General features: G+C 42.1%; 2 protein-coding genes across 2 annotated transcripts in view; both read right to left on the reverse strand.

Moving 5' to 3' along the window:
- Positions 1 to 26,048, reverse strand: part of LOC137425815 (uncharacterized) — a 1,363,480-nt gene that overhangs the window by 1,119,479 nt on the left and 217,953 nt on the right. The window lies entirely within an intron of this gene.
- LOC144891690 (uncharacterized) lies at positions 912 to 24,159 on the reverse strand. Its single transcript, XM_078775518.1, has 11 exons — positions 24,019 to 24,159; positions 23,356 to 23,521; positions 23,106 to 23,158; positions 19,152 to 19,274; positions 14,203 to 14,379; positions 13,184 to 13,260; positions 8,642 to 8,700; positions 8,347 to 8,522; positions 8,023 to 8,188; positions 3,297 to 3,497; positions 912 to 967 (listed from the first exon to the last, which is right to left on the reverse strand). Exons 2-6 carry the CDS (start codon positions 23,447 to 23,449, stop codon positions 13,234 to 13,236), a joined length of 474 nt encoding a protein of 157 aa, XP_078631644.1. The 5' UTR covers positions 23,450 to 23,521; positions 24,019 to 24,159; the 3' UTR covers positions 912 to 967; positions 3,297 to 3,497; positions 8,023 to 8,188; positions 8,347 to 8,522; positions 8,642 to 8,700; positions 13,184 to 13,233.

Below are 26,048 nucleotides of genomic sequence, written 5' to 3' on the forward strand. Positions count from 1 at the left end.
TCTGAATGCACTGTATGTTCGGCATGAACGGCATATAAATCAAAATGGTGGCGTGTGGAGAGTCAGCCGCCGTACCGCCGTAATGACATCAGACGTAATCACGTCACTCTGTCATGTGACCAGATCCTCAGCTCTGATTGGTATACGTTTGAGGGGACATACATACGGATGGACAAACACTGTTCTGAAAATCTTTGCCTGATGGGCTATGCTGTAAAAATGGTATGAGACTCGGCCATTTGGCTCATCACACGTTGCCATATTCTGATTTCAGTTCATTGATGAGAGGAAAGTTTTAAAGCATTAATTGTAAAATACAAGAAAAATGATTAAAAACTGTTTGACTATCCATGTTTATATTATCTTATGTTTACCACAAGAGGAAGTGGTGCAGTGCAGTGTGCAGCAGATTACAGTTGTTTATCAGTAAACATTAAAATTATCAAATACTTTATTCATGTACACCTTACGGAGACTTAACAAATTACAATTTGACTCAACAATGAAAAGACTTACTGAGATTACATACTGTAAATAAAGTGATAAAATGCAAAATTATAAGTTCATGAATATATTTACCTGTTTTTGAGTATCAACATGTTCCAGGTTTGGTTGAAAGTAATGTGGATAATCTCCAGAAGTTTTGCTGGGGCTGGGACCAACAGTAGTTTCTGGAAGGTTGTAAATCCCTGTTGCTGGGGCAAAAAGATTGTGCAGAAAGAAAATTAGAATGAAAACGTCCCCCCCCCCCCCCCCTGTGTGTTACAAAGGATTTTCCTATCACGCGAACCCGGGATACACTCCCCCTAAAATAGATTAATTAATTATGTAAAATGATTATAAATCACGGGGCAACCCGGGTTACCGCGTGGTGGATCATTCCCAAACATCTCTTCATCAGAGTAACATACATGGTATATTTCTTCTGTCCATGAACGTTCCCCGACGGGATTCATCAGAAGAAGCACTAAAAAGGAAAAGCACAAACAAACACATCATTGGGGATTTTTAAAATTCAATGCAATGTTTACTCATATATGCAAATGCTGTCAACTGCATTAAGGCGGCATTATGTTTAGTGTCTGCTCTGAGTCTGGGAGGTCTGGAGCTCAATGACCCCAGCTGAGTCATATAAAATACTTTAACAACGGTGTGTGTTGCTTCCTCACTCGACGCTCAGCATTTAGAGTTTTACATGGACAATCCCCATCCAATGGGGAGGAGGAGATTTTTTCCTTAATTGCCCCATTGACTATGAAGGGAGCAGTGACATCACACAGCAGCATTGTCAGTCACCAGAATCTGACCCCACATAAAACCTCCAAAAACACAAACAAGAAGACGTCATGCGGAGCACGATACTTGCAAAATCCGCCCCCCACCCCAAAGAAAAAAAATCCCATTGACACAGAAAATTGTCCATTTCATCAAGATTAAAATTGACAATCTTGATCAAAGCTCGGGTCAATGGGAGGAAAAGTGACGATTTTTCAGATGAAAAATGATTTTGGAAGGTTGACCTTGAGTTGACCTTTGACCTCAAAAATAGTTAGTTTACCTATTTAGTGACTCAATGTGCAAATGCTGTTCAATTTTCAAGTCAATCGGATGAAAATTGAGGATTTAAAAAACTTGGCCTATGTTGACCTCAAAAATAGTTGGTGGTTGAATTCAGTGACCATATGTGTAAATCCTCTTAGAATTTCAAGTCAATCAAATTGAAAATTGGTGATTTTAGAAATTCGGCCTATGTTGACATTTTGGCCTATCTTTACCTAAAATCTAATTTGTAGTTGAATTCAGTGACCGGATATGCAAGTCCTCTTCAAATTTCAAGTCAATTGGATGAAATTGAGGATTTTGGAAATGTGGCCTGTGTTGACCTTTTGGCCTATGTTGACCTCAAATATACTTGGTGGTTGAATTCAGTAACCAGATATGCAAGTCCTCTTCAAATTTAAAGTAAATCGGATGAAAATTGAGGATTTTAGAAATTTGGCCTATGCTGACCTTTTGGCCTATGCTGACCTCAAATATACTTGGTGGTTGAATTCAGTGACCAGATATGCAAGTCCTCTTCAAATTTCAAGTCAATCAGATGAAAATTGAGGATTTTAGAAATTTAGCAAAGTTGGTGACCTTTGGCCTATGTTGACCTTTTGACCTTTTGACCCCAAAAACAATAGGCTTCTTGCTTTTGACCAACTCTAACATTTGGTGAAGTTTCGTGAAGATCGATTGAAAATTGTGACCTGTAGGCCGGTGACAAACAAACAGACAGACAGACAGACAGACAGACAGAACCACAAACGCAATCGACCAATATACTTGAAAATCTTCGATTTTGCAAGTAATAATCTGCATGCAATGTAAGAAACCATTATTTTTATTTTCAAACAAGTGTCAAGTGCTTGGGGAAAGGTGGTGGGGGGAGGGGTACATGTGTTACATTCTACACTGTTGTCAAGACAACAAACACAATTCGTAAATAAAAATAATAATAATGGGGGTTAATGATGATTAGGTCCAAAGGGTAACCCAAAAAGGGTAATTATAAGGGGTTCTAAATGGCAATTACAAGGGGTTCTAAAGGATAATTAACCCCCTTGGGGCCTACACTATCCCTACCAAGTTTGGTGGCAATCACTCAAACCATTACAGAGAACTCTCCTCCCTCTATTCCACATCCATCTAAATAAATAAATAAAAATCTATAAAAAATAATTTAATCTTTACAACATAAATCCCCCATGTGGCCCCCATTATGCAAGACACGTTGGGGAGTACAGCGGCTTATGAAGCTGACATGAATATCTGGTCACGATATAGAGAGCCCTCCTACCCCCTCCAGCACTCCCCCCTATCTTAGCCACCAGTGCGTGTGTGCTAAATTTGGTTGCTATAATGTAAGCTGGTACAAACATCTCCCCTTCACTCCCCCACCCTATAAATCGCCCCAAATCCCCCCTCCCCCATGGCAATCCCCATTGGCCCCATTATATTTTTCAAGTCTGTTGGCCCTACAATGTTCCATTCTCTAGCCATACAAGATATAAGGGAACACACAGACAGACAAAGGAAAATGTAGTAATAGTGACACAATAAGGGAAGTTTTGTGTTTGTGTCAGCTTTGCACTGCACATGGACCAATACGTTCGGCTGTTTCACATTTCACATATTTTCAGTGTTTTGTCAAAACCATAAAACAAATTAATTTTGAAAAATCATTGTTAATGCGATATATTTTCGCAAATGAAAGGTTTTACAAACATACAACATTCACTCAAGTGATGTACCTGCTGTTGTCATTGATCAGGCGATGGGATTGTGAACGTGAGTGACGTTTGACCAAATAGAAGATGATGCCACCCAGAATTGTGGCAAGCAGAAGGCCTCCGAGTGTGCCAAACAGGATCTTGTGGAAGGCTGTAGTACGTATTGTTGAGCGTTCGCATTTATCACCTGAGAACTCGTACATATTATCGACAGGATCACAGCTGAAAGAGAGAATTCACATAATTAAAGGAGCAAAAAGTTTCATTGAATTAAAGGAGCAAAAAGTTTCATTGAATTAAAGGAGCAAAAAGTTTCATTGAATTAAAGGAGCAAAACGTTTCATTGAATTAAAGGAGCAAAAAGTTTCATTGAATTAAAGGAGCAAAAAGTTTCATTGAAGTATAGCGATGTTCACTGTTTATAAACAAACCCACCATATCCGCGCATGCGCAGCAGCCTGGTTGGCAAAAGCGCAGTGTTTTCGTTTTGCACAATGGCGTCGCTCGACACACGTGATCGTTTCGGAGTATTTTAATAGTCTTGAAACTGTTGCAAAATCTCGGTACAAATCGAAGTTGAGTTATAGGAATGGTGAGGATATTCTTCCGGAACCATTTGCATTGAAAGGATGGCAAAACAATCCATCTTGCTGGCCAGATTTGAACTACGGCGACGTGTACACGTACTTGATCGATACACCGGGTATCTACACAAGGGAGTCACTGAAGGCATTCAGGTCACAAGAGGCATACAATTTTTTTTTTAAGTGGTCATGTGAAGCCACTGTGGTATCATGCGATCGGGAATGATGTACCATTCTGCTTTATCAAAGGCAAAGTCATACCATCACAGCGTCTCAACAATCCCATTTTGGGATTGTTGCGTCTCAACGATACGACAGTCCCTTACGACCGAGCAATGGCGGCTCCGGTTTGGGGACGTGGGTTCGCAGCTGACGTAGCATTTCGTAATTAAGCCCCACAGACATGAGTGAGCCTGCGCGTCACGGCTTTGTGTGCGGCTGCCTACACGGCCTGTGGAGGCTTTACAGCTGTCGACGCCATTCACATTCCCGGTCCCAGTGGGATAGGCCTTGAGGCTTCAGCGTCGACTAGAAAAGACTGCCCAAGGAATGTGCTCCGAGTCCGGTACGAGGCACGGACCGTGGCGGCTGCTCGACGATGCGTATGCTGTGGCGATTTAAATGTTTTTAAAATGGGATGTTAGTCGGGAAAATGAACTGGAAGGTGTGTGTACGTGTTTGTACGTACATATGTGTGTGGACGTACGTACTTGTGTGTGTGTGTGGACGTACGTACTTGTGTGTGTGTGCGTGGACGTACGTGCGTGTGTGGACGTACGTACGTGCGTGCGTGTGTGGACGTACATACGTGCGTGCGTGTGTGGACGTACGTATGTGCGTGCGTGTGTGGATGTACGTACATGCGTGCGTGTGTGGACGTACGTACGTGCGTGTGTGTGTGGACGTACGTACGTGCGTGCGTGTGTGGACGTACGTACGTGCGTGCGTACCACTTAGAGACAGCCAGCATGGTTGGTGTTTTGCCAACCAAAACAAAGAGCGCGGTTACGTGATCGGGTATGTGACGTCACGATAAACATCGCTATTCATTGAATAAACCTTTAGGTTTTATAATATACTAGCAGCAGTACCTGGCGTTTCCGGGCAGGGGAGTGGGGGGTCAGGGGAGGGGAGGGGTGGCAGGAGTGGAAGGGGGTTCATATATATGCTGGTGGGTGATGCCGATCAGAAAGAAGAAGAATCCGTACTACCAAATTCATACACTTCCGGAATCGTTTGATTTATTTGTATTCAAATGTCTGGTGATCGTTTTGTATTTATTTATGCAAATATGTACTTGTATATAACTGTCATTCATTTAAAAAGGCTTCGGCACTATCGAGCGATTTTTTTTTTTTTTACTCCAAAAAAACGAACTCCCCCCCTCCCCCCAAAACACTCCCAGGCACTCACTGATGAACATCTGAAAGTTTGACGAAGATCCGTTCAGCCATCTCTGAGATAAATGGCGATACACAGACAGATAGACACACACACACACAGACAGATCAACAGCTCTCTTATATAGTAGATTTACCTGCGCCACCGAAGGTGAAGACAAGGTGATAGCCTATGAGGTTGCTATAGCCTATGAGGTCATCACGGACTTCACGAAAACCCATCACAGTTTCAAGACAAAATAGTCGGAAATAATAGCAAACCTGCATAACCTCCGCAGTAAAAGTGCTGCTTGCAAGAAAGGGTTCCAGATTCTAGAGGGTTCTAAAGAGTAAATTCTAAAGGGTAATTCTAAATGGATCAAAGGGTAATATTAAAGGGTTTTAAAGGGTAATATTAAATGGTAATTATAAAGGGTTGTAAAGGATAAATTATATAGCTCTAAATGGTTTGAAAGAATATCTCTCACGGTTTCCTAAATTAGTGGCTGGAGTAGCCTATAGGAATTGTGGGTGGGGTCAGATGAACTGTACAACCAATGGGTGGAACACTCATGCATGTACATACACACAGACACACGCATGGAACATTTTACAGTGCAGACACATATACATACATCATACAGAGATGTAATGAGACACATATAATCACACACACACACAGACACACAGACACATATAATCTTAAAACGATCATATACAGAGATGTAATGAAATCATACAGAGATCATACAAAGGTGGAAGAAGAAATGCAGGCAAGGGGGTTAACAAGGGGAGATGCAGAAAATAGGGCAAAATGGAGAAGATTGTCATGGGGCCCGCAAGGCAAACCCCCGCTCTAGCAGGGAAAATGGCCTTAAAATGCCTGTTGTTGTCGTTGTATACAGAGAATTGCCTAATTAACCATCTGGCACGTTGCTATTATATGAGTCTCACTTTCGTTAAAACTTGTGATTTAATGTAAAGAGTGATTTTTAAACTAAACATTTATTTTACATTTTAAAATCCTTAAACTTCCTGCCGTATATAAACTACATGCCCAAAAGTATATGGACAACCAAACATCATACCTGTATGTGCTCATCAAACATCTCATTCCAAAATCATGGGCATTATTAATATGGAGTTGGTCCCACCCTTTGCTGCTATAACAGCCTCCACTTTTCTGGGAAGGCTTTCCAGCTAGATGTTGGAACATTGCTGCAGGGATTTCCTTCCATTCATCCACAAGGGCATTAGTGAGGTCGGGCACTGATGTTGGGCGATTAGGCCTGGCTTGCAGTCGGCGTTCCAAGTCATCCCAAAGGTGTTCGATGGGGTTGAAGTCGGGGCTCTGTGCAGGCCAGTCAAGTTCTTCCACACCAATCTCGACAAACAATTTCTGTATGGACTTCGCTTTGTGCACGGGAGCATTGTCATGCTGAAACAGGAAAGGGCCTTCCCCAAACTGTTGCCACAATGGTGGAAGCACACAATCGTCTAGAATGTCATTGTATGCTATAGCGTTAAGATTTCCCTTCACTGGAACTAAGGGGCCTAGCCTGAACCATGATAAACAGCCCCAGACCATTATACCTCCTCCACCAAACTTTACAGTTGGCACTATGCATTCGGGCAGGTAGCGTTCTACTGGCATCTGCCAAACCCAGATTCGTCAGTCGGACTGCCAGATGGTGAAGCGCGATTCATCACTCCAGAGAACGCGTTTCCACTGCTCCAGAGTCCAATGGCGGCAGGCTTTACACCACTCCAGCCGATGCTTGGCATTGCGCATGGTGATCTTTGGCTTGTGTGCTGCTGCTCGGCCATGGAAACCCTTTTCATGAAGCTCCCGTCGAACAGTTGTTGTGCTGACGTTGCTTGCAGAGGCAGTTTTGAACTCGGTAGTGAGTGTTGCAACCGAGGACAGACAAATTTTACACGCAACGTGCTTCAGCACTCGGTGGTCCCGTTCTGTGAGCTTGTGTGGCCTACTACTTCACGGCTGAGCTGTTGTTGCTCCCAGACGTTTCCACTTCACAATATCGGCACTTACAGTTGACTGGGGCAGCTCTAGCAGGGGAGAAATTTGACGAACTGACTTGTTGGAAAGGTGGCATCCCATGATGGTGCCACGTTGAAAGTCAGTGAGCTCTTCAGTACGGCCCATTCTACTGCCAACGTTTGTCTGTGGAGATTGCATGGCTGTGTGCTTGATTATATATACTTGTCAGCAATGGGTGTGGCTGAAACAGCCGAATCCACTAATTAGAAGGGGTAGCCATGTCGTGTAAACTCGTGTATCTATTTGAACACCAAACATGAAAACAGCAGGAATAACTAAATCAACATCTAAACAGCAAACTTACAGTAAACAGTAAAAATAAAAATAAAAAGAGCGAAAACAAGAGACAGACGGAAAATTATTTTCACAAACATTTAGCATTTTTATAACCGGCAGCTGTAGAGTTTGCAGAAGCCCTACCAGTGTTTAGTTTAAAGTAAAACCTCAACGTTGTTTTACCTAAAGCAAAGAAATACAACTCACCCGCTCTCCCAGGGACATACCAGGAAAACTTTTAAATACGAGAAAATTGTTGTCGACAACAAGCAAGACATAAATGTAAACAGGTAAACACACCTGGCACTCATGCACCATTAACCGAAGAAAGCATGAACTTATGAACCCAGTATTTGGGTGAAGATCAAGCTGTAATGTATTTGATTTTTACAGCATTTTATTGTTGAGAGAAGTTTTCAAAATTTCCTGATATTCACTCACTGTACCTGCATTTTGGACCGGATACCAGGTGGGAGCAAGTTCCATGATTACTACAGTAGGAAGTATCATTGCAGGGTGATTGGCAGAAAACTCCGGTGCTATCGTAGGAGACAACATATCCCTCGTAGTTGGTGTTGCACTGAAACACCTTGTCCAGATCCTCCATTGGAACTGTGATCGGGACAAAATGGGATTGGTATTCAAAATAAGATTCAATTTATATAAAATACTTTTAAAACAGTATTTGTATAATTGATAGCAGAGTTTATTGATAAACATGCTTTGTGAAATCACACAATTAGCTTCCTGAATAATCAGGTACATCTTACCATTTGTTTGATTAATTTCTCCTATCAGGGTCATGTTTTCTTGGATGGTGGCCCGTACTTGGCTCCTCAACTTGTTTTTAACATCATCTTTGAGTCCGCCATTGTAGATTTTGTTGATGTTCTCATTGTTATAATCAAACCTGACCTTCACAGCAGACTCGTTGGTTGTGCCTTCACTGCTCCCATGACAAAGAAAAGAAAACACAATCATATTTTAACGACATCAAAAGAACAATAAATCAGAGATACAAATGCACATTATTGATCCTTAAACGTTCTTGTTGTTGTTTCTTACTTGAGTTGAGAAGCACTGACATCGATAAACCCAGTGAGGTTTCCAAATCGCTCACGTAACTGCAACACAGGATTGAGAATAATAATTAATAACCAATCATCTATATAATAATAGCGTAAGGACTCGACTTTGTTATCCCTTTTACGCCGCACCCAGTCACCCGATGCTCACGGCACTAATGGATTTACGATCTACGAACCGCGCTCTTTGTTTATCACGTACAGCCATACTCGAAAAATCTGAATTAGCCGACGTTGGGCCCAAAAGCATCCGATTAACTGCCGATACGACGCCATCTTACGACGCCATCTTACGACGCCATCGTATTGGTGTCTGCTGGGCGAAGGCGAAGCAAGCCGTCCGATGATTGGACAGGCGAAGGCGAAAGCAAGCCGTCCACTGAGTGGACAATCCAGAGCATGCATTTGTGCCGGTGTCGGCGATCGTTGTTCATATACGCACTCTTCATTCTCATCTTTCTTCCTAACTCTTACTCGGACAAGCAAATCCCCTATACAACAACAACAACATGCATTTTAAAAGGCCATTTTCCCTGCTAGAGCGGGGGTTAGCCTTGCGGTCCCCATGACAATCTTCTCCATTTTGCCCTATTTTCTGCATCTCTCCTTGTTAAGCCCCTTGCCCGCATTTCTTCTTCCACCATCTTTAGCCAAGTCTTTCTCGGTCTTCCCTGTCTTCTACTTCCTTCTACATTCATTTCCATCACTCTTCTCAACCAGTCACTTTCATCCTTCCTCAACACATGACCAATCCATCTCAACCTGTTCCTCTTCACAGCATCAATCACAGGCTCTATTCCCATCATCTTTCGCAATTCATCATTTGTCTTCCTCTCTCTCAACGATACTCCGCACATCCGTCGAACCATTCGCATTTCCACCCTTTCCAACCTTCGTTGCTGCTCTACGTTCATTACCCATGTCTCGCTCCCATAAATCATAACACTTCTCACACATGCAGCATACACCTTTCCCTTCAGCTTCAACGACACTCTCCTCATCATCAGCACGCCACTCAATTCCCGAAACTTCTTCCATGCACATCTCACTCGAGCAACCGTTGCCGAGTCTGATCCACCTTCTCCATTCAGCATGTCTCCGAGGTAGCAAAATGTTTTCACACCTTCCAGCTTCACACCGTCTCCAAGATCCAACTCAACATTTCCTCCATCTGCAGCTCCCTCTGTGCACACCTTACATTTGAATGTAGCTGCCACACTGGTTGATGACCCTCTCAGACCACTACATTTTTGATGAACCCACTCAGCGCACATTGTACACTGAATGGAGTTCACTCCGACACCCTTCCTACACACAGCACAGGGCCACTTCCCAGTTCTTTCCACCTCACCACATGCTTTACCACTTGCCATCACCTTCGTCTTTCCGATATTCACCTTCAGACCTTTTGTCTCCATACATTCCTTCCACGTGTTCATCTTTTCCTTCAGTCCATCCATACTTTCCGCAATCAACACCAGATCATCTGCATACAACAACTCCCACGGTAAACCCTCCTTTACGTTCTGAGCCAGCACCTCCATCACAGCTACAAATAGTAGTGGACTTAGTACCGACCCTTGATGCACTCCCACCTTCACCTCAAACTCACCACTGTTCCCGTCCTTCGTCTTTACAGCTGTGTACGCTCTTTTGTACATTGCCATCACTACTCTGATCAACCATTCCTCCACTCCTAACTTCCTCAATGCCCATGTCAATACTTTGCGTGGAACCCGATCGAATGCTTTCTCCAGATCAACAAACCCAAGAAACAACTTCTTCCTCTTCTCCATGTACTTCTCCTGCAACTGCCTCACAATGAAAAGCGCGTCTGTCGTTCCTCTTCCTGGCATAAATCCAAACTGCATTTCGTCGATCTTCACTTTCTTCCTTATCCTCCTCTCCAACACCCTTTCCAATACCTTCATTCCATGCTCCAATAACTTTATCGCTCGGTACGAGCCACACTCCAGAGGGTCACCTTTCCCCTTGTATAGAGGGACGAGGGTACTCAGTTCCCAATCCACTGGAATGCGGCCTTCTTTCACCACCAGATTACAGATCTCTGTCATTCTCTTCACTCCCCAACTTCCTGCTGCCTTCAACATATCTCCCACAACTCCCGTCGGCCCTCCCGCTTTTCTACCCTTCATTGCTTTTATCGCTTCCTCAACTTCCTTCTCAGTTATCTTCTCTGCCGGTCCTAAAACTGGGTTACTCTCTATGTTGCCATCCCATTCATTCTCTGTATTCAACAGCATTTCCATATGTCTTTTCCATCTTCCTTTAATTCCATCTGGGTCGACAACGATTTGTCCCACTTCATCCTTCAAGCAGCTCACCCCCATCACATCACACCTCTCTTTCGCTATCTGCTTTGCAATCCTGAATACCGCTCTCTGACCCTCTTCCGAATCCAAGCGTTCTCCGAACATTTTCCTACATGCCTCCTGCGCCTTTGCTACCTCTTTCTTTGCAGCCTTCCTGGCTGCCTTATAACTTTCATGCTCTGCTGTTTCTGCTCCCGTACCCTTCGCCTTCTGCCACTCCTTGAACTTCTTCCTCTTCTCGTCAATCCTCTTTCCAACTTCATCATCCCACCACCATGTTTCCGAGTGCCTCGGTGGTCCTTTTGTCCATCCACATACCTCACCAACGGCTCCCAACAGACTAGCTTTCATTGACATCCAACCACTTTCAAGCTCAACCACATCATCCTCGACCCTACTCAGCCTCTCTTTTAATGCCTCCCTTACTGTCACCTCTTTCAACCTCCACACCTTCATTCTCGGTTGGTACTTCACCCGCCGAGCTCTCCTCGCACCTTTCACCCTTACGTCGCAGACAACCAAGTGGTGCTGTGAAACAGCCTCCTCCCCCGGGATCACCTTTGTGTCTCGGAGGTGCCCCCTATCTCGCCTACGCACCATCAGGTAGTCAACAGTTGTCGTCGACCCACCTGACGTGTATGTAACAAGCTTATTATCCTCTTTCTGGAACTGAGTATTACAAATCAACAAATCAGCTCCATCAGCAAACTCCAAAATCCTTTCACCTTCTCCATTTCTCACACCATATCCGTAACCCCCATGAACTCCGTCAAAACCATCCATACTCCTTCCCACATGTCCATTTAGGTCTCCTCCTACCACAACAACTTCCTCATCTTTCACGTTTTCCATCAGCTTCTCTATCGCACACCAGAACTTGTCCTTCTCTTCATCGCTCCGACCAACCTGCGGAGCATATCTCGAGATGACGTTCACCAAGAGCTTTCCAATCATCATTTTCACCATCATCAACCTATCACTCACTCTAGTCACACTCACCACACTGTCTACAAACTCCTCAGAAAACAGGACACCAACACCATTCACGCCCTCCAGGCACCCTTGCCACACAAACTTGTATTTCTGTCCCTGCCTACCCTTCACCATTCTCACACCACTTCCCTTCCATCTCGTCTCTTGCACACAACATATGTCCACTCTTCTTCTGACCAATACTTCCACCACTTCCCCTGATCTCCCTGTCATTGTCCCTACATTCCATGTCCCAAACCTCAGAAACCGATCTCCACTTCGGGCTGTACCCTGCCCACATGTAGTTGTAATTGTCATGGTTCTCTTTTTGAGGCAATGTTTTTTTTTTATGGCCGGATGCCCTTCCTGACGCCAACCCTATGCCATCCATAATGGTACACTCTATCCATACACCACATCCTCCCTTCCGTGGATGTTCCACGGGTTTCGGCTAGTATGCAATATTCAACTTGTACACGAGACAATATGGACATGATTTGAATATGATGGAGATGTAATTTCACGGACAATCTCAAAGATTGCAGATACAAATCCGGCCAAAGATAGCAACAGGGGATAAAGAATGAATGTGCGTATTCTAACATTGCGCCGGTCTGTCAATCATTTCACAGATGAGTGTTCAGGTGAAGAGTGGGTGCTTGTATCTGGATTGTGGATTTTAAGTTGAAAAATGAGGTTGTCTCTGGAGAAATACTTTGTAGCTGCTCGATTGTTGATGAAATAAAAAACAATCTGGCCTATTAATAACCCTGTAGATGGTAATGTACCTGTCCCATCCATTCTATACAGGTGATACCAGTGCACCCACGATTCTTCATGTCCAGTCTATACAGGTGACACCAGTCTACACAAGACTCTTCATGTCCAGTCTATATAGGTGACACCAGTCCACCCACGATTCTTCATGTCCAGTCTATACAGGTGACACCCGTCTACACAACACTCTTCATGTTTACTCCATACAGGTGACATAAGTCCATGCAAGACTCTTCATGACTTCTGGGCGTTTGGGAATGAGCCTTTAAAATGCTGGATGTGAAAAGCGGTGCTGGTCAGGTCGCCAAAAATATTTTAAAAAGAAAATCATATTCTGAAGAAAACAAAGAATGTATCTTAGAAAAATCATGGCAAATTAAAATAAAACCTTTCCTGTGATCTACATCAAGCAGAGGAAGTGTATGTGCATGTAATCATACCATGGTTTCTTGTACTGACGTATTAAGGCCAGCCGGATGAAATCGCACGATCATGTCGAATTGCACTTTTGGTGCATCTGAAAGCAAAGAAAAGCAAGCCAAATAGGGTAAGAAGCAAAGCGTGTAATATTTGACCCTTAACTCTAGCACCTCCCCACCCATCTCCACCCTCCCATCTTCCCCCATCTCCCCCCCCCCCCCCCTCCCCAACACCAATCTCCTCTTTCCTTCCCAACAATCTTCCTTTCTACCTTCATAATCTTCACTGAAATAATCTCTCAAACAATCATGGTTACTCTAAAGCCCACCGCACACTCGCCAACACAATGCAATAAGATCGTTCATTGGTTGTTAGCTCCATATACAGGTTTCAGAAGGTGCAACGGAGCCCTCGCAGATCTCAAAGTACCGACCTCCATGTGCGTGCATGTGTGTGTTCGGCTTGCTCGTAAGGGAGTGTGTGTGTGTGTTTGTGTGTATGTCTATGTCTGTGTGGTTAGAGTCAATGCTTGTTTCAATTGCAATTTTGCATTAATTGTGGCAGTTGGCATCCTATTAACAGTTGGCATCGGATAATTCCTCAATGTAATACTTGTTCATCTCCAATGTCCAAGTTTTCTGCAAATTTAATCTTGTTTTATAAGTCTCCTGCACAATGATTTATGTTACTCAATTTTCAGGACTTTGCCCTTCCATTGGGATATTTAGGTTTTCCACCACAAACCTCAAATGTTTAAATGAAAAAAGAAACAATATAACAAAAATAATTTGTTTTTTGAACCACTGATCTGCACAACATATTCAAGAGATGCTGATAAATTAATTGCTGGAAAAATGTCAATGAAGTTTCTTTACAATAAATATTCAATGAATAAAGGGAAAATAATTTCACCAAAGCACTTAACTTGACTTGTACTTTTGAACTATATTTGTCTTGTGTGTTTTGCATAACTTCATGATTAAATAAACTAATGAAGTGAAAAGTAAGAAACCTGAATGTGATCGAAGCCCATCTTTACCTGGACGGAGATCAGCAGCGACAATATCTGCTCCATGTTCACATTTGCTGCCCGTGTAGGCTGAAACACAATTGCAGTCGGTGATGGTGCAGGAAGAATCGCACAAGCAGGTCCCATCATTATGGCAGAAGTTCCGCGCTGTGCAATTCTCTTGACACTTCTGCATATCACAACTCCCTGAAAATGGAAATTGCAAAAGCAGCCGATTATAGGGAAACATCTCAGGACCACGAGAGACTCACACTTTGCCTTAAGTCACAGCCGTGATGCAGCAAGCCGTAAAGTATGCAGATTAATAAAAGTTATTTGAATTGTTTGACCATTGTCAACTAATTCTCTCCTTGTAATTCAAGTGAAACGAACGCTGATATATATATATATATATGTACTCATGTCATAGTCCTGTACGTGATTATGGATATGCAAACTTCTCCATGAACTTTTGATCACCATAAAATTTCTATTTATTTGAAAACTTTCGGTGAAGAACAATTCGTATATTTTTACCCTGGAAATATACAACCAGCTTGAAGCAAAGCTAAAGCATCATTTGGTGAGAGGATGTTTCTAATAGATAAGATCAGGCAAATAACTTATCAACATTACTTTCTTTAATGCAAAGAATGGAAGGTGTGATCAGATTGAAGGTTGGGGACCAGGTACGCTGTGCCAAAGAACCTGAGTTTGATCAAAGTGCAACTTGCATTGCTACTTCAACAGAACTCCTGGAATGCTATTGGATGGAAGATGTTTCCGCAATGGAGATTGCAAATCGGATGAGATCTCGGTTCATCATTTTATGCCACAGTAAAATTGAGCCAACATGGAATGGAGAAATCTTAGTCTCCGCCACCAAAGAAATTCAAGGTACAGCGCTCAGACAGAAAGGTGAAGGTTATACTTACTGGTGGAAATATAGTGTTTCGGGAGCGCAACAGGTTAATACCAGTAAAACTTCATGAATGTGAGAAAAACAGTGCAAATTACAAAAGGAATTGTTATGCAATGAAAAAAAGAGAAGGAGCGTAAGCCATAGAGGATGTCCCATGTCCCAGCATACGTAGTTACATGGTTTCACTTCACTGTACAATAACGCATTCCCACAACAAATGTAATCACAACATATTGAGTGAGTGGAGGTCGGTAAGGAAGTTCCAAACTATCACTTATACAATACTGAATAATTGTCTTGTGTTTTTAAACTCTGAATCCGATTTTCATCTCTTTGGATGTGATGTTAATTGAAGATACTGACACGTTGTATCAGTCAGTTTCTTCCGGTGTTTCAGCAGCATGAAGGAGTCATCAGACCATGTGAAGGGTGCTTTTGAATTACAAAAAATAAAATATTGTGCAGGAGGAAGCCATATTGGGCCATCATGCAAGTGCTACATCCACAAGTAAGATCTTCCAACAACTGCAGGCTGAACAGATTAAACAATGAAATACAAGCAGAGATTTTGCCAAGAATACCGGCACACAATTGTCGACACTTTTAAACAGATAGTGTGGGAACGACAAAATAAACAATCAAAATGCAAACAAAATGGACGAAGGTTGGCACACAGCGTACTTTGTTGGTACCGCTGATGTAAAACGGCAAGTTTTCATTGGGTCAAAATCCGTTGGGAATCTAACCAAGCTATAAATGTCAATGATGAGCATGCTACCAATTAATATGTCCGAAATGCATTAAATCATTATTTGTTGGGTGAGTGGAAAGATTTTATGAGTATATTATAAACAGTAAGAACTCAAGTAATATTTTATATAATTTTATGTTATATAATATTTCATAATATTCTATAAAAATATTTTATAATATAAATTATTTTATAATATAAAGAGTAATATTTTATAAAAAATTCTACTAGCTGGATCCGGATCTTCAGCAAAATTGAATCGATCCTTTCTTGTCACACACAAAACCTGTCCAACAAGTTTTGTCCAAATCCATCAATAACTTTTTGAGAGATCCCGCTATGTATCGTTTTTGGCCCCATCTCCTAATGGTGAAGAATCACTTCCGAAAAATTAAATAATTCTCATATCCGAATCCGTATTCAGATCTTCACCAAAATCGAATCGAATCGTCCTTGTCAGACACCCAACCGGTCCACCAGGTTTTGTCCAAATCCATCCACAACTTTTTGAGATATCCTGCTATGTATAGTTTTTGGCCCCATCTCCCAATGGTGAAGAATCATTTAAAAAATTCTAGGAGACGGACCCGAATCCGGATCTTCACCAAAATCTAATCATTTCGTCATTGTCACATACTGCCAAACTGTCACATACTGCCATACATCTCTGCCAAATTTCGTCCGAATCTGTCCACAACTTTTTGAGATATTTTGTTCACAGACAAACAGACAGGGGTGAAAACATAACCTCCGTCCACCTTTAGTCGCGGAGGTAACGAGGACACTGCTGTGGAGATAGACATGTTCACAGATATCAATGAGAATTGGTGGGATAGTATGTGACAGCGGTTCGGAGAAAGGGAGCATCTGAAATGTAAAACGGCAATTTTTAATTGAGTCAAAAATCCATTGGGAATCTAGCCCAGCTAAAAATAATCTTCCTATAATTCACCAAATGTCCGTCCGTCTGTCTGTCTGTCTGTCTGTCTGTCTGTCCATTCGAAGGTACCGTAAAAACTGCTGAACGGAACGCAACGATATTTTGGGTGGGTAATCCTGGGATCTCCAGGAGTAAAATAGGCTATTTAGTTTTCCCAATTTCAGCTTTGGTCTCCAGCATTCTCAGGTTTGGACTCCCGCATAACATTCGCGTTCGCATAACGTTCATTGTGACGATGTTTTCATTGTGACGATATTGTTTTCCCGGGTGCCGCACAATGGCTGCACCGATCGCTGCACAGCTGCACCGATCGAACTCGGTGACCTCGGACAAAGAGCTTTTATAAGGACACGGGTTGAATCCCTGTTGAGAGAATTCTAACCCATTTCAACTGTGGGAAACACGTATCGGGGGTACATACGACATAGCGATTGTGGACACGATTATCGATCAAGATTCACAATCGCGATTATCACGATCATAGTGTATCGATCATTGTGGGACATTTGGTGAATTATAGTAAGATACTGTTTAGATTTTGATGATTTGCATGTGATATGATTTAACAGATGTTTATATGAATAGTTTAAAATTAAAAAAGCCTTCAATTTCTGATATTTTACCTTTTCATTTGGGCCTCCCAATTTAAGCCCCGCCCATAGGGCGGGTACCGTTGCTAGTTACATTAATGAACAGGATTATAAATAATTAAATTGATATATGTGGGAAAATTACACACGCAGACCAGCTGGTCCTCTAGTGAACCGTTCCAGTGCACTGCCATCTGAGCTATCTGGGCGACGCTGACCAAGCATGCAAGTTTCCCACACATAGAATTGCCACTCTGGCAATTCTATGTGTGGGAAAATTGAGAGTGGCAATTTGAGTGGGAAAAAAGAAATTGAAATTGAAAAAAAAAGAAAAAAAAAGAAAAAGAAATTAAAAAAGAAAATTGAGAGTGGAAAAAAGCAGAGTAGCAATTCTATGTTTGGGAAAATTGCATGCTTAGTCAGGGTCACCCAGATGGCAGAGCACTGGTACGGTTCACCAGAGGACCAGCAAGAAATGTCAATGATGAGCATGCTTCCAAATAAATGTCCTAAATGCATTAAATAACAAGAAAGAGCAATCAGAGATTGCAGACCCTCTCCAGGATGTGTTTTTGGTGGTTTTTAAGGCTTTTACTTCAAAACAAATATGGCGGCCGAACCATGTGACCGATGACATCATTTTTTTTTCTCCACCGATTTACCCAGAGATGACGCTCAAGAAATTTCATCTTGATCGGATGAAGTTTTGTATTTGTCGAATTATGACGTCATAATGGAGGCACCTATGACATCATCATAAACACATGTTATTCCACATGTAGAGTTCTTTACAATGAGTCACGTCTCAATTTTTTCTATGCAGCGCTTACGGAGATAAAGAGGTGAATATAAGTTTTTCGCCTTTTCCAAGATGGCGCCAATATCATGTGACCTATGACGTCATAATTCTTTTAAAATTCTACAGGAGGAAGTGCACATATGGTGAGAATTTCCTGTCAATCGGACCAATGGTTGCAGAGAAAATCATATTTATGCTGTGCGGACAAACAGACAGACAGACAGACAGACAAAAACAAACAAACAGACAGATGGACAAACGGAAAAACGGACTCTTCTCTGGAGAGGGTAATTATTTTTTGGGTGCGTATAAAGATTTTATGAGTATATTGTAAAGACTAGGGCATGCCCGTACTATATCTATATCTAAAATTATATCCCCCCCTCTATTTACATGAAATGGTTTGGTTCATGAAATGTTTTGGTCCATTCGCAACGCCAAAGCGAACGGCGAACGCTTTACATGAAATGGTTTGGTGCATGAAATGTTTTGGTCCATTCGCAACGCCAAAGCGAACGGCGAACGGCTTGCGAGTACAGTGACAATCCCCCCGGGGTTTTTATTAGTTTTAAAACATAGTTTAACGCCAACATAGCGCCAACATAGTTTGCAAACGTGAAATAAATGAATACGCTCTCAAATGTGCCATCCGAGGCAGAGTGTGTCCTCCACGTTCGGCACACGCGATAGCTCGCTGCTCTCTGATTGGTTGAATCGTTTTTTGGACATAGCTCGGTAAGTAATTGTCCGATTAATATGAAACCTTGAAAAGGCACATCCTCGGGTCCCCAGCAATATACCTGGCAAGTTTAAAGTATATCGGACCCGTGGTTGTCGAGAAACAGCGGTCACAGACAAACAAACGTACAAACAAACACACAGAGATTACTGGAATTATAGATAGAAGAGGAACTCAAGTAATATTTTATATAATCTCTTCACTGGTATTGCTTCAACGATACCTATCAAGAAAATACCTGCTGTTGATTTGGACACAATGCTGGTTTTGCTTGTGGGTGTAGAGGTTGTTGGTAAGAGTTGGGTTGGTGCATTTGAACCTGGCAAAGGTGTCGTATGTACTGCAGAGACTGTAGTTTCTCCTGGTGATTCAACAGCATAGAGGTTAAAATAAACTTTATGAAGGATATTTTCAAAACACCAAGAAACTCTTCACCAATAAATTTTCACCACGAAAGAAACACCAAGATGAACACCAAGAAACTTTCACCAGAGGACCAAAAAGTCTTCTGGTGAAAGTGGCAAAATGAAGACTCTCTGTTCACCTTCACTCTTTCATTCCTCTTTTTGCTTGCCTTTGGAACAAACTCCCTCACTCTCATCAATCCCGCTCCTCCCACCAGGTCCACAAAACAGCTGCTCACCACCATCTCTTATCTTCCCCCATCCAAAACCTTGATATTTTCTACCCCCGTTAATACACCCCAAATCCACCTCATAAGAGTTCGGAAGGGGTCCAAAGTGTTTAAATTCCATTTTCCTTTCCTGAAACTCCTAGTAGTGTCCATTTATTTTATCCCCGTTCGTCCTCCCCTCCCGCCACTCGCTCTCCGTTCCACAGATCTACCACTGTCCCTGTTATCTGTTGTTGATGTGCTTCGCCTCGCTCTCCCCCTCTTGTGTCCCGCTCCCGTTATTATATGTTTTATGTGTTGCTCTTACACGAGCCTCGACTTTGTACACAATAAAAACGCAGTTAGGCAGAGGAGGAAGTCATTTGTGCCCTCATGCCAGTGCCACATCCACCCCCAGATATATCCTCATAAGCGTTTGGAAGGAAGTAAATCACATACACAAAGAGGACATTGCTCTGGAGATGGACATGTGCACAGATATCGATAATAATTGGTGGGATAGTATGTGACAGCAGTTATGAAAAAGGGAGCATCTGAAATGTAAAACGGCAATTTTTAATTGAGTCAAAAATCTATTGGGAATCTAACCCAGCTATAAATAATCTTCCTATAATTCACCAAATGTCCGTCCGTCTGTCTGTCCGTTCGTAGGTACCGTAAAAACTGCTGAACGGACCGCAACGATATTTTGGGTGGGTAATCCTGGGATCTCCAGGAGTAAAATAGGCTATTTAGTTTTCCCAATTTCAGCTTTGGTCTCCAGCATTCTCAGGTTTGGACTCCCGCATAACATTCGCGTTCGCATAACTTTCATTGTGACGATGTTTTCATTGTGACGATATTGTTTTCCCGGGTGCCGCACAAACGGCTGCACCGATCGAACTCGGTGACCTCGGACAAAGACCTTTTATAAGGACACGGGTTGAATCCCTGCTTGAGAGAATTCTAACCCATTTCAACTGAAGGAAACACGTATCGGGGGTACATACGACACAGCGATTGTGAACATGATTATCGATCAAGATTCACGATCGCGATTATCACGATCATAGTGTATCGATCATTGTGGGACATTTGGTGAATTATAGTAAGATACTGTTTACATTTTGATGATTTGCATGTGATATGATTTAACAGATGTTTACATGAATCGTTAAAAATTTAAAAAAGCCTTAAATTTCTGATATTTTACCTTTTCATTTGGGCCTCCCAATTGAAGCCCCGCCCATAGGGCGGGTACCGTTGCTAGTTACATTAATGAACAGGATTATAAATAATTAAATTGATATATGTGGGAAAATTACACACGCAGACCAGCTGGTCCTCCAGTGAATCGTACCAGTGCACTGCCATCTGAGCTATCTGGGCGACGCTGACCAAGCATGCAAGTTTCCCACACATAGAATTGCCACTCTGGCAATTCTATGTGTGGGAAAATTGAGAGTGGCAATTTGAGTGGAAAAAAAGAAATTGAAATTGAAAAAAAAAGAAAAAAGAAGAAAAAGAAATTAAAAAAGAAAATTGAGAGTGGAAAAAAGCAGAGTAGCAATTCTATGTTTGGGAAAATTGCATGCTTAGTCAGGGTCACCCAGGTGGCAGAGCACTGGTACGGGTCACCAGAGGACCAGCAAGAAATGTCAATGATGAGCATGCTTCCAAATAAATGTCCTAAATGCATTAAATAACAAGAAAGAGCAATCAGAGATTGCAGACCCTCTCCAGGATGTGTTTTTGGTGGTTTTTAAGGCTTTTACTTCAAAACAAATATGGCGGCCGAACCATGTAACCGATGACATCATTTTTTTTCTCCACCGATTTACCCAGAGATGACGCTCAAGAAATTTCATCTTGATCGGATGAAGTTTTGTATTTGTCGAATTATGACGTCATAATGGAGGCACCTATGACATCATCATTAACACATGTTATTCCACATGTAGAGTTCTTTACAATGAGTCATGTCTCAATTTTTTCTATGCAGCGCTTACGGAGATAAAGAGGTGAATAGAAGTTTTTCGCCTTTTCCAAGATGGCGTCAATATCATGTGACCCATGACGTCATAATTATTTAAAAAATTCTACAGGAGGAGGTGCACATATGGTGAAAATTTCCTGTCAATCGGACCAATGGTTGCAGAGAAAATCATATTTATGCTGTGCGGACAAACAGACAGACAGACAGACAGACAGACAGACAGACAAACGGACAAACGGACTCTTCTCTGGAGAGGGTAATTATTTGTTGGGTGAGTATAAAGATTTTATGAGTATATTGTAAAGAAGAGGAACTCAAGTAATATATTCTATAATCTCTTCACTGGTATTGCTTCAACGATACCTATCAAGAAAATACCTGCTGTTGATTTGGACACAATGCTGGTTTTGCTTGTGGGTGTCGAGGTTGTTGGTAAGAGTTGGGTTGGTGCATTTGAACCTGGCAAAGGTGTCGTATGTACTGCAGAGACTGTAGTTTCGGATCCTGGTGATTCAACAGCATAGAGGTTAAAATAAACTTTATGAAGGATATTTTCAAAACAGCAAGAAACTCTTCACCAATAAATTTTCACCACGAAAGAAACACCAAGATGAACACCAATAAACTTTCACCAGAGGACCAAAAAGTCTTCTGGTGAAAGTGGCAAAATGAAGACTCTCTGTTCACCTTCACTCTTTCATTCCTCTTTTTGCTTGCCTTTGGAACAAACTCCCTCACTCTCATCAATCCCGCTCCTCCCACCAGGTCTACAAAACAGCTGCTCACCACCATCTCTTATCTTCCCCCATCCAAAACCTTGATATTTTGTACCCCCGTTAATACACCCCAAATCCACCTCATAAGAGTTCGGAAGGGGTCCAAAGTGTTTAAATTCCATTTTCCTTTCCTGGATCTCCTAGTCGTGTCCATTTGTTTTATCCCGTTCGTCCCCCCTCCCCCCACTCCCTCTCCGTTCCACAGATCTACCACTGTCCCTGTTCTCTGTTGTCGATGTGCTTCCCCTCGCTCTCCCCCTCTTGTGTCCCGCTCCCGTTATTATATGTTTTATGTGTTGCTCCTACACGAGCCTCGACTTTGTATACAATAAAAACGCAGTTAGGCAGAGGAGGACGTCATTTGTGCCCTCATGCCAGTGCCACATCCACCCCCAGATATATCCTCATAAGCGTTTGGAAGGAAGTAAATCACATACACAAAGAGGACATTGCTATGGAGATGGACATGTGCACAGATATCGACAATAATTGGTGGGATAGTATGTGACAGCGGTTCGGAGAAAGGGAGCATCTGATATCTCCAGTAACGTTGCCACCAGCACGAGCATGAGGTCTATCAAAATGCACAAAATAAACAAGGATGGGGGCGAGTGATTCTGAGACATCCTGTGTATATTTAAATATAAATGTTCAAATCGAACATTAATAAGATTGTCAGGCTGATCTCCAGGACAATTTTTGAAATTCCTTTCTTACCTGTAAAGCCGAAATTGAAATCGCAATGAAATATTTCATTTTTATTTGTACATGTTACCTTATTGTCACAGTTATGTACATTCTCCTTACCTTCATTGGTGAATTTGCACGTAAGATTTTCCGCATTGTATCCCGAGTCACATCTTTAGTAGGGTTGTTCGAAGCAACATAAGAAAACAAACAAACACGATGAGTTGTCTTATTATGTTTCTCCCATGTCTGAACTTTTTGATATTAAAAGCTTACAAAGGTACTTGAAGAAAGAGAAAAAAAAAAGCGTAATTTATTTCTGAGGACATTTACCTGTCTCATATCATGAATACAGGATGCCTTTACTCACGTGCAAGATGCTCCGTCGGTTTGATGAGTGCAATTTCCATGATTAGAACAAGCTTCAGCTTTGGAACAAGGTGAGCTGCATTGTATGGTATCATCAACCCAGGTGACTACATAGCCTTCCATTGATGAGTTGCACGTGTAATACCTCAGTATCTCGTCCGATGTCACTGCATGAAGAAAAAGGGACACGGGGAATATGATGAAAGATGCAAAGGTACGCTCATCAAATGCAAGCAAAACCTAATGAGAATGAGTATTCAATCATAACTGCTACAACCCCGTTAATGATGTAATTGGTTCAATTTCGACCTTTATTCGTCATACATTACACTACCTTTTGCACAGGTTAAAAACTGAACCACCCACATATTTGTTTCTGTGCACTTTTGCAACCTCTCAACACATGGCATAAATAAACAAACCCTTGAACATTTAAAGAAACCAATCACATTCGCGTCTCATTAAGTTCATGATTCTCCCATGGAAAATCAACTTCCATCAGAGTCGTTGTATTAACCCATTCCATTTCACCAGCGGCAACTCAGTTGATAATATTCTGAAACCAGATGTATTGCCCGCAAATAAGTGTTACATCTCCAGGAAGTGATGTAACCATGAGTGTTCTGTTGTACAACGTTTAAAAATTAGTAAATTCAATGCTTACATGTATGATTACTTGTCACGCTGTCCTCAGTCAGTGGCTTAAATACCAAGACGCTTCCATTGGAGACACTCTGGTTGATGGCATTTAAAATGTTGGTCACAAGACTGTCTTCATAGTAGTTTATCAATGTCTTGTTTGATGGATAGTTATATAGAGCTTGACTGTCAACATTCACCGAACCCTTTCTGCAAGAAACAGAGGTCATGAGAGCTCATTCATTGCCCTCGCAAGAGGAGAAGACCAGGAACAATAAAAAAAGATCAGTTTAAAAAAAGATCAACAAGTATTAGTGAGCGGACAAACACACAAACTGTAGTGTTTCATATGCAGCCTATGGCTGCTGGTTGTATCATTTCTCTGGAAGTGCATTTGTGCCGCTGATGCAGTGCCCCAATTACCAGTGAGCTGGTACTCAATTTGCCATCCTTGGAAGGATGACAGGCTGAGTGGTGTTGATTTAATGATCGACCGGGATTCGAACTCGGGATCCACAATCACACTTTGATGGATCACACTCCAGCGTGTCCCTTAGCCCCTTACGGTTAAGCCATCGCCAGACTCACAAACTGGAGTGATCAACATAATTGCCAAAAAATTTTTGGCCAAGTAACAATTCGACTCAAATGCAGTGCCCTCTCCTCTTGCGATGGAGACATACCAATTTGAGCCGTGTCTTCATTTTTTATACGCCGTTCCTTTGCAAAACATTGCAACATTGCAAAATACACGAATAGTGCACAGAAAAGGTCGTCAAAAACTATTTTGGGGGAAATTTCTTTCGATTTTTGAAGGGGTCCAAAGTGTTTTAAATGTCATAAAGGGGTCTGAAGTGCTTTAAGTGTCTTAAATGGGTCTGAAGTGCTTTAAGGGTCATAACGGGGTCAAAGGTGTTGAAAGCATCTAAGGGTCTTAAAGGGTTTAAAGGGCTCTTTCGGTGGAATAGTAAAACGGGTCTAAAGTGTCCGAAGGGTCTGAAAGTTTCCATAGGCCTGAAAAGTGTCGAAGAAGGTGTATATATCGCGAAAAGGGTCGAAATGGGTGTGAAGCGGTATAAAGGCTTTTAACAGGGTCTAAATTGGTATGAATAAGTCTAAAAGGTGTGCAGGTTTAATGGGTGTAAAGGGTTGAAGCGGTCTCAACTGTCTAATGGGGTTTAAAAGGTTGTAAAGGAGTGAAGCTGGAGTAAATTGATTACCTTGAATTCGTAAATAAATTAACTTGAGAGTGCAACAGGGCAATAATTGGCCAAATGACCTCCTTGTGACTGTTTGAAACCCTGATTCAGGTGCATCAAGGTTAACAATCTGATTGTGGAAAGTTTTGTTGCGATTAACCTTGAGAGCTCAAAGCGGTAAGGTCACAAACAAACGGCAAAACCACTCACCTTCTTGTGACACCCGCCCCACACCCATTATTTTGTCCAAGTCTCTCTATTTTATCCTTAAACTCAGCTTTTGCCCCCCCCTCCCCCCACCCCTGCTCTGTACTGTTATTTTTGTCCTGTTGAATCCTGATCCATACGATATTCTTACTCTTCCATGAGCCTTGACAAAAAAAACGAATATCAGTTTTGGAAACAAAAAAATGAATGATAACTGGATAACACAGAATACATGCAGACACATGGGTAGACTTTGATATGAACGTAAGGACATTGGCAAATGTATGCAATTGATGGGATTTGAACCGAGCATCCAATCATGTTGAGGCAGGTGGGAGTACCAGACAAGTCAACTTGCAATTTATGATAAACTAGCGAGGGACCTGTGCTACACACAGGTGGGAGGTCAAGAGCAAACAAACAATGCGGAAATGGCGAATGCCAAACCACGAACCAATAAATTCCACATTCCTGTGCCACCTTCAGTTGAACGCCAGGCATGGACAGCCGGTTCGTGAAGGACTTCAGCAAAAAATGGAGAGTGCCAAACCATGAACCAATAAATTCACATTCCTGTGCCACCTTCAGTCAAACCTCAGGCATGGACAGCCAGTTTGTGAAGGACTTGGGCAAAAGAACGGCAAATGGA

This window comes from Myxine glutinosa, chromosome 4 (genome assembly GCF_964187855.1).
Source record: "Myxine glutinosa chromosome 4, kmMyxGlut1.1, whole genome shotgun sequence".
In the NCBI taxonomy this organism is placed as follows: Eukaryota; Metazoa; Chordata; class Myxini; order Myxiniformes; family Myxinidae; genus Myxine; species Myxine glutinosa.